Source organism: Hydra vulgaris, chromosome 12 (genome assembly GCF_038396675.1).
Source record: "Hydra vulgaris chromosome 12, alternate assembly HydraT2T_AEP".
NCBI lineage: Eukaryota > Metazoa > Cnidaria > Hydrozoa > Anthoathecata > Hydridae > Hydra > Hydra vulgaris.
Window position 1 is genome coordinate 80800595 of NC_088931.1, and position 14406 is coordinate 80815000.

Consider the following 14406-nt stretch of genomic DNA (forward strand, 5'->3'; position numbering starts at 1 on the left):
TCAACATTCTTCAGAAGTTTTTAATTCATTGACATGGTAATTTTTTTTTCCCAGCGCCGCAACCTTATTCGTCAAGGTTCGTGTTTTGGAGTAAAAGAATTGAGAGAGTGTTGTAACCAAAATAAAGTAGTCTCCTCGACTGCAGGGACCCTCTCGGCCTTGGGAAAATAAACATCAACTTAAAAAACAAACAAAATATTAATTTTATACTCAAGATTTTAAAATAGTTAAAATATTTAGTTAAAATAGTTTTAAAATATCTTTGCAACGCAATCATAATTATTATCTCTAGACTTTCTTAAAAATGCTATTGCATTTGTTTAAAGATAAATATATCTTATATCTAAATATTTCATCATTACATAATAAAATCAATATATTGCCATTTTTACGATTTGCCCTAAAACATTTATTGAGTTGCGCAATCATACGTACAATTATATTATTTCTAACTTATATAGTAATACATATATTTACAGTATATGTAGCCACTATGGATTAAATATTTATCTATTTACATTATCATGCATTAAAGATTTAAAAATAATAATTTAAGAATAACAATATTATTTACAAACCGTTCGAATTTGGCTGATAAATTCTGCATTCCAACGCCTAATAAAGCGTACGCTACCAAGTACTGTAAAATGCAAATGGAAATATACACAAATAAAAAATACTTTTATGAAAAAAATTATACGACGATGCACAAAATATTTAATAAATTTTTAAAATTAACAAGTTTGTTTTCGTTAACTTTTAAGTACTAAGTTGCAATCTCAAGAAAATGGAAACGTTGCGCTATGAAAATTTGTATAATTTAACTAGCAAATCTTAATAGTTCGTTGCCCATAACAAATGCAACAGCAATAAAATGCTGTCTTTTTTAATTACGAAAATCGTAGCAGGACATAATGAGTCATTTAAAATCTAATTGGCAATGCAGGCCATAAACAAGGTGAATTTTTGTCGATGAATTTATTAAACTTCCACTGCAAAGCTGTTTCTAAACTAAGGACAAGAGTACCTGAATTTCCGTATTTTTCTTCGTAAATTAGTTTGCGGTTTAAAGCTGTAGGCGGTAATATAGTTCCGTCCGGACCTTTTTGAAGAACTAGAATTTTAAAAAATTTATAATTTATATTTTATTGTAATTATTTTTCATATTATGTATACTTTATTATTATTATTTTGTATTATTACTATAACTATTACATATATCATTATTATTTGTTTAACAACCTTTTCTTTTTTTTCTCCTTTTTTATATTTTTATGTTTTTTAGGTGTCACTAACTAGTTTGTAACTATATGAGTGACACCTAACTAAATTCTATTAATTTACGATGAGCATTTGTAAATTTTTATTGATATGGTTGAATAAAAATAAAATAAAAATCATATTTTTAGCAGTGTTAATATTTAAGAAAGAAGAAAATGTTAAAATTTGTATACAATATTTAAAACTTAAATACGAACGTTCAATATCTAGTCAGTCACTGAACTGACTAGATATTGAACTCACTTACCAAACTCACTTACCAAATGTAAACAATAGAGAGTTTACTAAATGTAAACAATAAAGAAACCGATTAATATACACAAAACAAAACATATTTCACTTTTTAATTCTAAAAACAAAACTCTTCAAATTAAAATTAAAAGAACATTAAAAAAACTACACGTAAAATCATATTTATGTTATTTGCATCACCCACTGTATTCTCCTGAGATCGCCAGGGTAAATTTTGATCTGATTTTTTTTTGTTTAATTATTATCTAATTTAATTTGTTTAATAGTTAATAATTAACATTATTGGGTTTGGTACAGTGTTTTACAATAATTTTTAAAATGTAAATTAACTTTGAAAAACTTTTTATATAAAAATAGTTATAATTTATAAGGTAACACGTGGGGAGGGGGTGGTAGGTAATAGATATCAGAATATACCCTCCAGACCAAAGTTCCTCTGTTAAAATAACTTTTTAAAAATTGTTCATTTAAATTTTGAAAAAGTTTAAAAATTGAAATAAATATTGTATTTCCTTATATTCATACCTTTACAATAATAGAAATTATTTAATTCTTATTGAAAATTTAACAAAAATAACAACAGCTACATAAAATAAATACATAAATGAAAAAAACGGCTACTTTAAATCCTTTATATGCTTGTATCACTCCCATACTTGATATTGGTCGCGATGAGCACTTTCTCCAGCCTGCTCGGCATAAAAACCAATCACAAACTGACTGTAATGAAGAAAAGGAGACGAAACACTAAAATATTTCCAACTTATCTTATTTCATAATTAAACTCAAGAAGATAAAGCTCCAATTTTTCAAAAACGTTTTAAATTCTAAAACTGATTCATCAATAGATTCTCCAATTATTGAAACCTTTTTTTAATAATTAAAAAATGGTTTCAGTAAGCTAAAACGTTTTTTTAATATTTAAAAACTTTTTAAGACAACTAACGACAGATTGTAGAAATATCATATTTGGTTGCATAGAGGCTGCACTTAGTAGATTAACTTCTAGACCACCTAATTTATCTAAAAGTCTCTGTTAATTGTTACCGTCCAAACCTGTTCCACGGTAACCTCTGAACATAATATAGTTTGATTTAAGCCATGTATCAAAATCAAGCCACAAAGTAATCATTACTTTTGATTACTTTGTGGACTGAAGTAATACGAGTGAAAATGTGTAACTTTGGAGGAGGGATAACAAAGACTAAAGTTTCTAAAGGTTTTTTTGAGATATACAACTCGAAGAGGAATATAGTTTTTAAACTCTTTCATGCGATTATTTTTGCACCCATCTGCAACAAACTTATTGTAATTGATAATAATTGAATCTAAAGTTCTTTTTTCTCGACTCTCAAGAAAACTTTCTCCTTTACACGAGAGACAAGCATACTTGCTACTGTGTCTGCTTAAATCAAATAAAGAGTTGTCATCTCATGATCAAATGCGCTTGAATTTTTTACACCATTCAGAGCTAGTTGTTTTAATAGTTAGCTACGATTTTTATTACGTTCTGAAACATCTCCAACCAAAGCTAAAACCAATGATCTTTTAACACAGGAATTATCTAGACTTTCTGAAGTTTTATTTTTGCAAAATGGATTGAAGATATTTACCTAAAACATGATCAACCCTAAACTCATGTCCCCAGAAAACCCTTTTGGGGGATGATAGCCCATATATAGTAGAACATTTAGATATAAATTTGGAAATCAAACTATTATGTCCGAGAAAGATATTTTGATTTTAAATTTTGAAGCTAATAGACCTAAAAAATTTCGAAATGACAGGGGATTTTGCATATTTGCAGCATTTATTATTTTTTCTTAAAAGTCATTTCATAGTTGTGACAAACATTCTTATGTATATAAAAAAACATTTCTGAATGAAAATATGACATTGGGAAATAATTCTTTAAGATTACAGTATTCTTAATTTTGGTTTGAAAAAGACCCTTTCAACTAAAATGAATGCTTGCTGTTGAGGTCTACAACACAATTCAGAAGCTTCTTTTCATATTCTGGATGACTGGTATCACATCTGTATCGCTGCCAATGTATATTGAAGTTGTGATGTAAAGATTCTGTGGCCGGTTCAGAAAATACTCCAAGGTGCGACTTGTGGCGGTCAATAAAATGCTTCACATGAAAAAAGACTGCATGCACTTTTGCAGCGATGGAGATATTTAGCAACTTCAAGAAGGAACTCTGGAACTTCTTGATCTTGTCTGCAAAGTTGGGAGAAAGATTATTGCAAAAGCAAGAATTCATAACCCTCTCAAAACATCTGAAAGTTTCAATAAAAGGCATGACATTGAATGAACAGCTTTGTTCAGCCAGATTTTGTAGAACATCTGTATGCTTCAATAGCTTTTAACAATCATTTCCAGCAAATTGGCCCCCATGAAAAGGCTGTTCCCGAATATGAAGAGCAGCAGGCCATTGATTGGCATCAGGCCATGTTTGATACAAGTTTTTGTAGAGATAATTTACTACTCTAAGAAGAAGATGTAGCTCCAATGGAGGGATAAAGTCCAATAAGAGTGTTTGATTGTCCAAGCAAATAATTGGTTTGTGAACAACATTGTTGAACTATTTTACTCTTTTCAAATTTGACCCACTCCGTTAAAATGCATTAAAGTCAGCTTGAATGGAATCAAATGTCCTGGGTTTCCCGCAGATGTGAAGATTTTTTGAATCTGCATCACACGATGTACAAGGCTGAGCACTGGCATGAGACTGAAGTCCAGTTATGAGATTTGCTACTTTCATGTCACATGAAACAACAAAAGAAATTTTCTGTAACTGGAGCAAATTCAAAATGCTTTTCAAGTTTTCATAACTCTCTGGTAGGTTTCCAGAAAAAGCAATTAATAACTAGCACTTCACACCTGTGTCTTTTGCAACACACTTTGAGGGAGGAGAAGAATCCTCTCTGTTTGCTTCAATAACTCCAAAGGATACTTTCAAAAAGCCATCTCCACCATATATTCTCACTTAGATCAATGGTTCTCCAGAAATATTTCTGACTTATGAAACATGGTTGACTATATCAGACACATCTTTGCAGTGAACAACAACTCTGGTTGAATCTTTCTTTGTTGAATCCTGAATGTGGATTGAAGTGAAATGTTCTGCAAGAATCCTTCCTTTGTAACTCAAACTTGTCGCACATTTTTTTAAAAACAATCTGATGAGGAGTGGCTTGATTTAGTGATGGTGCAAGTTTTTTTATGCCACAATTAGAAATTCCAGTTTCATTTTGAACCTTGAGCATATCTTTAGCTGTTAGCTTTTTCTCCTCAGGAAAGAGTTCTCTTGCCCTGGATGGCACTAAGAAATGACTATACTATTAGATACAGGGGATTAATGCTTATGATAATTTAAAACTGTATCATACTGGAACAACTGGAAAACTGTTGTTTCCCTTTGCTTGACTGAGTAGGACAGTGCCATGAGGAGAAGGAGGTTTGTTTGAGATGACCATAGTTGGCTGCAGAGATGGTTCTGCAGCCACTGCATCTTTTAAGGCAACTGCAACCAAATTTTTTTGCATTGTTCCTTTTGTACAATTGTGGGGCAGCCCTCGCCCAATCACAGAAAAACAGTCTGAACATCTTTTTTCAATGCTTCCTTCATTCTTAGGTTTACTTGCTGACAGTGGATGAGGAATGTTTAGCTTATTTCTGGTAATTTGACAGATCAAACAATCAAAAGGAGATTCTCTGGTAGCTGGTTAAACTGAGATGCTCTTTAAATTATGAAGGCTAGGAAGAGGAGGATTTTCACCCTCACCTTTTCTTCTGATGACAACACAATATCTTTTACAAATACCTGAAGGAATCCTGTTATCAGAAAAATCCAGCTTAACCTTGAGAACTTTTTGTGCTTTCTCAATCAGAAAAGTTGTTAGCTCACGATTTCTCTTTTGAAGGCACAAAAAACAAACAGTTTTTCTATTCTCTTCGTGGTCTTTGGCTTTGTTAGGCATTTTTGCAACTTTTATGTTCTAGTGTGTTGTGAAAATTGTTTATTTTTTGAAACGCATGCTTTTTCCCAGTAATTAAAAAAAAAAAAAACGCCACGATAATAAGACATTATTATTTTAAGGTATTTGTTTTAGGAATGATAAAAACAACCAAAATAATTTTCAGAAACACTAATGTTTTCACTTAAAGTCACTTCTAGATGTTTTCCTCATAACCAAGTTGAGTCATAAGTTCTGTAAAAATGCAAAATCCCCTGTCATTTCGCAATTTTTAAAATCAAAATATCTTTCTCGGACATAATAGTTTGATTTCCAAATTTATATCTAAATGTTCTACTATATATGGGCTATCATCCCCCAAAAGGGTTTTCTGGGGACATGAGTTTAGGGCTGATCGTGGTTTGGTTACGCAGTGAATACATTTCAATTGATTTCAATTTCTATGATTTCAATTGATGCTGCACAGAAAACCCTGTGCAGTATCAATTGAAATCATAGCAAGAGTGCAATAAGGATTCAAACCTCTTTAATTGTGCAGAGAGTTAAATTAGTATCTTTTACAAATACCAAACTGCGACTTATCTCTTCATTCCCTAAAAGGAATGACTAAGTTTGTACATCATAAAAATCTGACAAAGTATTATGCCATTACTCAAACTGAGTTCATATATAAGGTTCTGACATTGTCTTTCCTAAGACTTGCCACATTTTTTTGCAAAGTTGTTTTGTTTTTCTCCTACTCTAGTTTAGGATATTTGTGACTTTCATTATAGCTTCTAAAGACAATTTTTAAGGCTAAACTGCTACAGTTATTATCATGTCTACTAACAACAACAAGAAGGTTGTTTCCAAAAGTCTTTAAAAGAAACTTGTTTCCAAGTTTAAAATTGTACCTTTTTTTTTTTTTTTTGAGAATCCCAGAAGCATATTACTCACTGGATACATTTCTTAGACCTTCTACAAACATAATTAGGTTTTTTACAGCTTCACTCTTACAGCAAAAGAGGTAAATTTCTTTACCTGAATAAAAGTTGAAAGTATGACTACAATTTATTATAAAAACCATAAAAGCAATGCACTAATATTGAATTAATATTGCAATAATATTTACAATAATAGCAGTAATATCATATTCACACACATATATGTATGTGTGTGTGTGTGTGTGTGTGTATATATATATATATATATATATATATATATATATATATATATATATTATAAAAACAACAATAATAATAATAATAATAATAATATTAATAATAAAAGTAATTTATAACAAATCTTTAAGTATTTGCAAGCAGGGCAAACTATAAAGCTCTGCTATGAAAAATGTCAGTTCTTTTTTCTTTTTAATAAACATTCAGAAAAATATTTATCTAGATGTTTTTTAAAGTTGTTCAATGATTCAGCAGATATTATGGAATTTGGAAATAAATTCCTGTCAGGTACAACAGAATTGGTGACAAAATTTTTATTTGGGTTCAGTTAGCTACTGCTTGGCATTGAATTTGATGACACTGTCCTCGGAGGTTATTTGCAGGTCCCTGCACACTTAATGCTGCAGCTAACTAGTTTGGTCTCTGGAGCTTGACATTGTTGAAGGCATCTTAAAGTACTATGAGGTCTATGATGTCTATCTAAAGATTGAATATTTATAGCACTGCTCTTTTTTGCACTGCTTCAAGAGCATCAATGTCTCTGCAATAGTAAGGATTCCATGCGGAAGAACCAAAATTGTACATAAGTTGTATAAAACATACCAAAGTTATTAATATCCCAATAATAGAAGGTTTTTCTTAATATATCTAGCACCATGTTAGCTCTGGCAACAGCGTATGTGATCTAGTCCCACCACTTGAGTTGGTTGTTGACAATAACACTAGGGTCGCACTCAGAGCTAGTCTAGCCAAGGTTGTGGTTGTTTCCAAGGTTGTTGGTCATGGTTAAGATTATGTGCAAACCCAGTAGATCGTCAATAAAAGGGGTGTTAAAGGGGTTATTAATTCTTTTTTCAAATAACATAGCTTTGCACTTGTTTATGTTAAAACTCATGCTCCAGGTATAGGCCCATTCGACAAGGGAGTCAATGTCATTTTGGAGAGTTTGTTAGTCGGTTCTGGATAAGATTGCGTACATATTTCTGAAAAATGGATATAGCACTGTTCAACTGTAAGATTTGCAAATTCCAGAACCCAATTAGTCATGTTGAAGTAGTTGATCATGCTTTTAAAATCAGTATGTCTATAGTTAACATGTTTACAACTTTTGTCAAGGCTGGCTGAATGATAGTCCTGTATTATTAAATCCAAGTAAAACATAGTTTGCATGTGGTTTTTTTCTGTGAATCCAAAAGGAGAATGGAATTTTAAATTGTAGATATAAGTTGGATCTTTTGTTAACACAAGGTCTAGTTGATTTTTGTTAAAAGTTAGTTCTAAAATAAACAGAGTAAGTAGGCAGTCTTGAATAGTTTCAAGATATGCGCTTACCTATAGATTAGTACCATTATAGTACCCACCTGAACTGTTTCATTCGATTTCAGAGTAGTTTGAATTTCCAAGGATGAGAAGTTTTATAAATTTTTTTTGTTTGATTAGAATGAATGCTTGACAAATTTACTTGTTAATGATTTTTTAAAAAGTTTTCGAAAAATAATAACTTTAAGAAGTGTGGAACACCAAAGAGCCTGTAAAAACAAAAATGGACAAGCTCAGGAACCACTGAACATTTTAGAACATTCCATGGTAACTTTGATTGGATGGATCCTAAGACCTTGGCAGTCATTCCACAATACAGGATAGGAAAAATCAGGAAATCCTTGGAGATTAACTTAGCAAGAGTTCGATATGAGCTAGGAACTTGGGAAGTTGTTCTCAATTGAGATGACAAGGATAATGTTAAAAACAAGAACTTGGAGACTAATTTTGAAACAAATAAAAAACTGACGTCACAATTATATTATTGTATTGGCTTTTAAATGTCTTCTTTTTTAACGGTTTGTTTTATGTAACTATTAAATAAAAATTTTATTACCTGATGATGCTGACCACAATAGGTCAGCGAAAAATTGTTGATATATTATTAAATCAAAATATAATCAAAAAATAGTTTCTTAGGCATCTTTTAAACATGATAATCTTAATAATGTAATTATCAGAGAAAAAAAAAAGACAAAATTGATTAAAAAATTGGTTTTTGAGTTTTTAATTAATCTCTCATCTTGAATTTAATAACTTTCTGATCATCAATATGGTTTTCAATCTTCTTGTTCTACTGGTAATTTGTTGATGGTAATAACTGATAGGTTTTATTGTGTATTAGATGTGAAAAGTTTAAGACTAGCGCTCTTGAATTTTCTAAAACCTCTAAATTTCTAAAGTTCGGCATGCTGGTCTTACATTTCCTGTAACTTCAGCAGTTCCTCAAGGTTCTATCCTTGGCCCTATGCTTTTTCAAATTTACATTAACAACATTCCAGAAATTCTCACATCTAAGGTGGCATCGTTTGCTGATGATACTACCATTTATTCTTTCTTGATAAGAAGCCAACACCTTTTGATTGCTTGGAGAGGGCATTTGAGCTAGAAAAAGGATCTCACTTCTGCTACAGCAGAATTTTAACTCAAATAAAACTCAATTTTTTATAGCTAATCCTTATTTCAACAATCTAGATCTATGATCTATATTTATGAATGGTAATGTACTTGATGAGCCATCTACCCTTTGTCTTCTAGGATTACCTTATGCTTCCAATCTTTCTTGGAAATCATACATCAAATTGATCGCAAAATTAGCATCTGCTAAGGTTGCATCTCTTTATTGTGCTCGCCACTTTCTTACTCCGGATTCTATTCTTTATCTCTTTAAATCGCAAATCCATTCTTGTATGAAATACTGTTGCCATATATGGAACAGATCTTCAAAGGATATCATTTCTCGTTTAGACAAGGTGCAAAAACGCATTGTAAACATAGTTGGACCTGCTCATGCAGCAAACCTACAACCATTGTCACATTTTCAAAATGTTGCTACACTTCACATGCTATCTACTAAAATCCATTCTCATGCTACTCGTCATTCAAATAGGTCTCATCCTTTTACTGTGACTATTCCTAAGCGCTTGAAAAATTCTTATAGTCTAAGTTTTTTCCTTGTACATCAGTTCTTTGGAATTAGCTTCCTCCATCTTGTTTTCCTGATTCATATAATTTACAATTTTTAAATTTCTGTTAATTGTTATCTTGCTCTATAAACTTCATCTTTTTTCTTCCAGTACCTTTTAACTCTAGTAGTGGTTGCTTACAAACTTGTTAAAAATGAAAAATATTCATAACTTTATTGATGGAACTAATTATGTTTTCATAATTTATCAAACTATTATCTCATTTTTTTAGAACTTGTTATCTGTTATAGCTTTATATCTGCTTGATATAATTTTTTGTTCTTCAAATTTCTTTATTTTATTTTAACTCGCCTTGAACTAAATAGTTTTTTAGTTTTTGAACATTAAATCCAATGTAATAAGTGTTCAGTTTTACTTTTAATTACAAAATTTGCAAATTTATTTTTATTAATTACAAATTGTGAAAATAAATTTGGGTCCAAACAAATCAAAAATTATGATTTAAAAACGTTAAAGGTAGAGTACCTTTATTTTACAAAACTATGATTTATAATGATTTGATGAAAAGTTTTCAATTCTAAGTTAACCATTCAGATTTGAATGCAATTTGGATGAGTACAAACTGCAATAGCTTAAATATAAAAAATACCCCATTTTATCATGAAATTGGGTTTTTAGGGGCAATAATAGTATATAAAGGGGAGATTATGGACATCAAAATAAAAAAAAATAAAAAATTTATTTGATGCCCATAATCTCCCCAATATATAACATGACTTTTAAAATAGTTTTTAAACAAGATAAAATAAACTTAAAATGTTAAAAGACATCATTGTAGTTAAAAAGTCACTTTAAAAAAATGTATTAGTTATTAAATAAGCCCAATTAGAGTAAAAACTGGCCTAAGTCTCCCTGATCTCACCTACACAGAAATATGAGTATGCATCATAAGAGCTAATCTATCTTAGACAACTTTCCCTTATATTTTTTGTAGGTAGATACAGTAAATCTTCATTTAATTAGCTAGCATTTCTTACCATCAACATATTCTACAGAATCTTCTGTTGGATCATTTTCTTTTAGATTTGCAATTTTATCAGCATCTAAAAAAATTTAAAATATTTGTTTTTATAGAAATATGTGTCATAAGAGAACAGAAAATATTTGTTATAATTTAAATATTGAGTTATTCAATTTATGGTGTTACTTCATAAAATATTATAAGAATTATTCTTAATAACATAAAGTATTACAAGTAAATAGAAAATAAAAAACTTAATTTAAAAATATTAAAAAATAATTATTAGACCTCTTTTTTTCTTAAATTCCGAAGACTGGCGTAGAAAATCAACAAAATGCTGATCAAGTTCAAACTCACTCTCACATTCTTCTTCTTTTTTTTGATTTTTTCGCTTTTTATTTTTTGATTTTAACTTATTTGAATTTCCACTATTTAAAGAGAAATGTTCATAAGGATGTCTAGAATTATTCACGTGACTGCGACAACTTTCTTTATTAGCTTTCAAGTTAGAATAGTATTCAGAATAGAATGAAAATCTTTTATACTGTTCAAGATGCCATTTTGCTTGTGCATTACAAGTGGTTGTCATATAACTAAGATACGCATTTTCCATATTTTACTAAAATTTTTATAAAAAAAAACTTTCCATAAAATACATTTTTGATACTTGGTAGTGTTGAAAAGTAAGTCATATTCAAAGTCACTAGCTAAAATAATTTTTCAATGTGTTGCATATACTGTTGCATCACTAATAAATATGTTGATAATCCAGAAACAGGCATAATTAAGATACTGACACAAAAATTGAATTCACATAATTAGCAAAAACATTACGATGCATAAAAATACTTTATAACAAAATGTAATAATAAAAAAAATATTCAAACTGGGTGATGCTAAAAGGGGATAAGACATAAAAATTGACAAATTAAGTTAATAATGACTTTGGGGCTTCAAGAATAGGTTTCAACAATTTATGCTTAGCTATGTATATTCATCATGATAAGTTACTTTGGTAACCAAGCGTCTAAAAAAAAGGCGGTTAAAAAACAATTTTGTCAACTTTTCTTACTGATCCCCTTTTATCATAACCTAATTCATTATAAACTATTTTGAAAAAAAAAAAATTATATTTATATATAAAAATAATATTTCTTTAAAGATTTCAAACCATTAATAATTCTTCAAAAATATATTATTACAAAATGATTGATTTTAAAAAAAAATTTATAACATGTACATGTATATATTTAATTTCTAAAATTTTGGTAGTAGTAAAAACATAAAAAATATTTTAAACACATAATTCAAAAAAATTTGTTTTATAAAATCTATTAAAAATATTTTTATTATAAATTATATTCTCTAAAAAGTTTGTTCTCAACATCGAAAAGTTCATCTATGTTCATAGCTTTGTAATGATAAAGTTGATGCTTCTCCAAAGCATTATCTTCTATTCGTATAACAGATACTAAACAATTATATTCCTTCAATGGAGCAAAACCAAAAGTTGACCGTTTGCCTTTGTTCAACTGTTTGTCATACATTTTATCAAGGTGAGCAATCACACAGCCAAATTTTTCATCATTTATTTTAGTATTTAAAATTATAATATCTCCAAGTGATCGACCTATCCATAATGCATTTCCGTTATAATATAAACAAGTAACATAACAATTTTCATTACTTTTTTTCTTTGACAAAGCTGATGTTCTTGGACGCAAAATACTGGAATCATCAACGTCAACAGTGTTTATGAGTTTTTTTTTAATGGAATTTTTTTTAAACGTTTTAAACATTAAACCCTGGCTATGCTTAAATTTTTTTATCAAAGATGATTCAGGTAAGGATTCTTGTACGTCACACAAATTTTTTATTACAGGCGATTCAGATGATTCTTGTACATTGTTAAATGTAAAACTATCGCAAGAAACTAAAAAACCATCAGCATCATTTTCTATATCTGAATTATTTGATATTGTTTTAAAAAAACTAACTTTGGTCTTAAAATCAGAAGATAAAGATTCGGGAGATTCAGGAGATAATAAACTTGTTTCTTGTTTTACAATATGTGGTGCTGATTTAGTAAAAAGGGTTTGAGAAAGAGGATTCAGACTATTACATTGAAATGAATACAGTAAACAACGTTTGTTTACACACCATTGAGTAACAATAGATGAATGCCAACAAGCAATCCATACATTACTTTCATCTGTAACCATAGCAGCGATTAAGAGACGTGTTCGTAGTATTTCTATGCATTCAATTATTTTTAAAGACAAAGGATCAACAACTACTATCTTATTACCTGAACCTATCCATAATTCAGTATTAAATTGAGTGAGCACCATACATTTTGCAGGTTGGTTTGTCTTTAAGTCAATTAACTAAAAAGAAAATAACTAAATTTTTCTATTTATTTCCTTAAATTTTATTATATTTTAATTATACAAGTAGTAAGTACTAATATATATATAATATATATATACACTAGTGGCCATTGAATTAAAGCCACTTGATGATTTTGCTGTAAAATGAAATATGTATAAAAAAGTAAGAACAACGTCATGCCGTTCGGTTTGTTTATATATGACGTCATTATTATTTATGTTATGCATATTATACACGTGTTTGGCTTAGTATTTAACGAAATTTCATGATTTCTTGCTGAAAAACTATAATGTTGTTATTGTTTATTTTAGTGTGATAATGGGGAAAAAACCAGATATTATTGATTTTGTCAAGGGGCAAATTGTAACATTGAATGCTGAGCGTTATTCTCAGCGCGATATTGCAAAGAAACTGAAGATTTCTAGAGGTGCCGTTGAGAATGTTTTAAGATCTGGAGGTGTTTCACGACGTTCCAACTGCAAGGGAGTACGAAAAACAAATCATCATGATGATCGATATTTGAAGAGCATTGTTGTGTCTAGTCCGCATACTTCTTCTGCACGCCTTGCAAGCCTAGCTAGTGACAGGGATATTCAAGTGAGTGCTAGGACTGTTAGGAGATGTCTGTCAAATGACTTTGGTCTTGTAGCTCGCAGACCAGCAAAGAAACCTCTAATCACAAAACAACAACTCCTCCAGCAATTGAAGTTTTGCTATGCGATGAAAGACAAGTCAAGGGAGTGGTGGGAGAGAGTCATGTTCACAGATGAAAGTAGCTACGAGGCCCTGGTTACAATTATGTCAGACGTCCTACCTCTCAGCGATTCAATTCCAAATACACCATCAAAACTGTCAAACATCCACCAAGCGTCATGATCTGGGATGGCATCACAGCAAGTGGTCGGTGTGGACTGCACATCTTCGATAAAGGGGAAAAGGTCAATGCCAAAAAGTACTTGGAGGTTCTTGAAAGTAAGCGTCAGATCCACATGAACATCTCAAAAGCAACAATTATGCAACAAGACTCAGCCCCTTGTCACACCGCAAAGATTGTCCAAAAGTGGTTTTCAGACAACAACATTGAACTTCTTTCCAATTGGCCATCAAATTCACCTGATCTAAATGTGATTGAAAATTGTTGGCAAATTATGAAAAGGAAAATTGCTGCACATCGTCCTACATCAGAAAAAGACTTGAAAGAGGCTTTTAAGCGTGTGCGGACGACAGAAATAACACCGGAATACTGTAGAACACATGTTCATAGCATGCCTGATCGCATTAATGCTGTGCTTAAAAATAAAGGATATCCTGTGAATTACTGACTTTTATTCATCGTTTGAGCTAGAACTTT

General features: G+C 30.3%; 2 protein-coding genes across 3 annotated transcripts in view; both read right to left on the reverse strand.

Moving 5' to 3' along the window:
* Positions 1 to 379: 379 nt before the first annotated feature.
* On the reverse strand, positions 380 to 11453 carry LOC100197072 (gem-associated protein 8). Its single transcript, XM_065814622.1, has 3 exons — positions 10953 to 11453; positions 10681 to 10746; positions 380 to 1114 (listed from the first exon to the last, which is right to left on the reverse strand). The coding sequence occupies exons 1-3, from the start codon at positions 11275 to 11277 to the stop codon at positions 924 to 926; spliced, it is 582 nt and encodes a 193-aa protein (XP_065670694.1). The 5' UTR covers positions 11278 to 11453; the 3' UTR covers positions 380 to 923.
* A 343-nt stretch (positions 11454 to 11796) lies between these two features.
* Positions 11797 to 14406, reverse strand: part of LOC100204927 (leucine-rich repeat serine/threonine-protein kinase 1) — a 93586-nt gene continuing 90976 nt past the window's right edge. For both annotated transcript variants that reach the window (XM_065814624.1, XM_065814623.1), the window contains exon 28: positions 11797 to 13051. In XM_065814624.1, coding sequence (XP_065670696.1) covers positions 12014 to 13051 — 1038 coding nt within the window. In that variant the 3' untranslated portion in view covers positions 11797 to 12013. The remainder of the gene's footprint in view (positions 13052 to 14406) is intronic.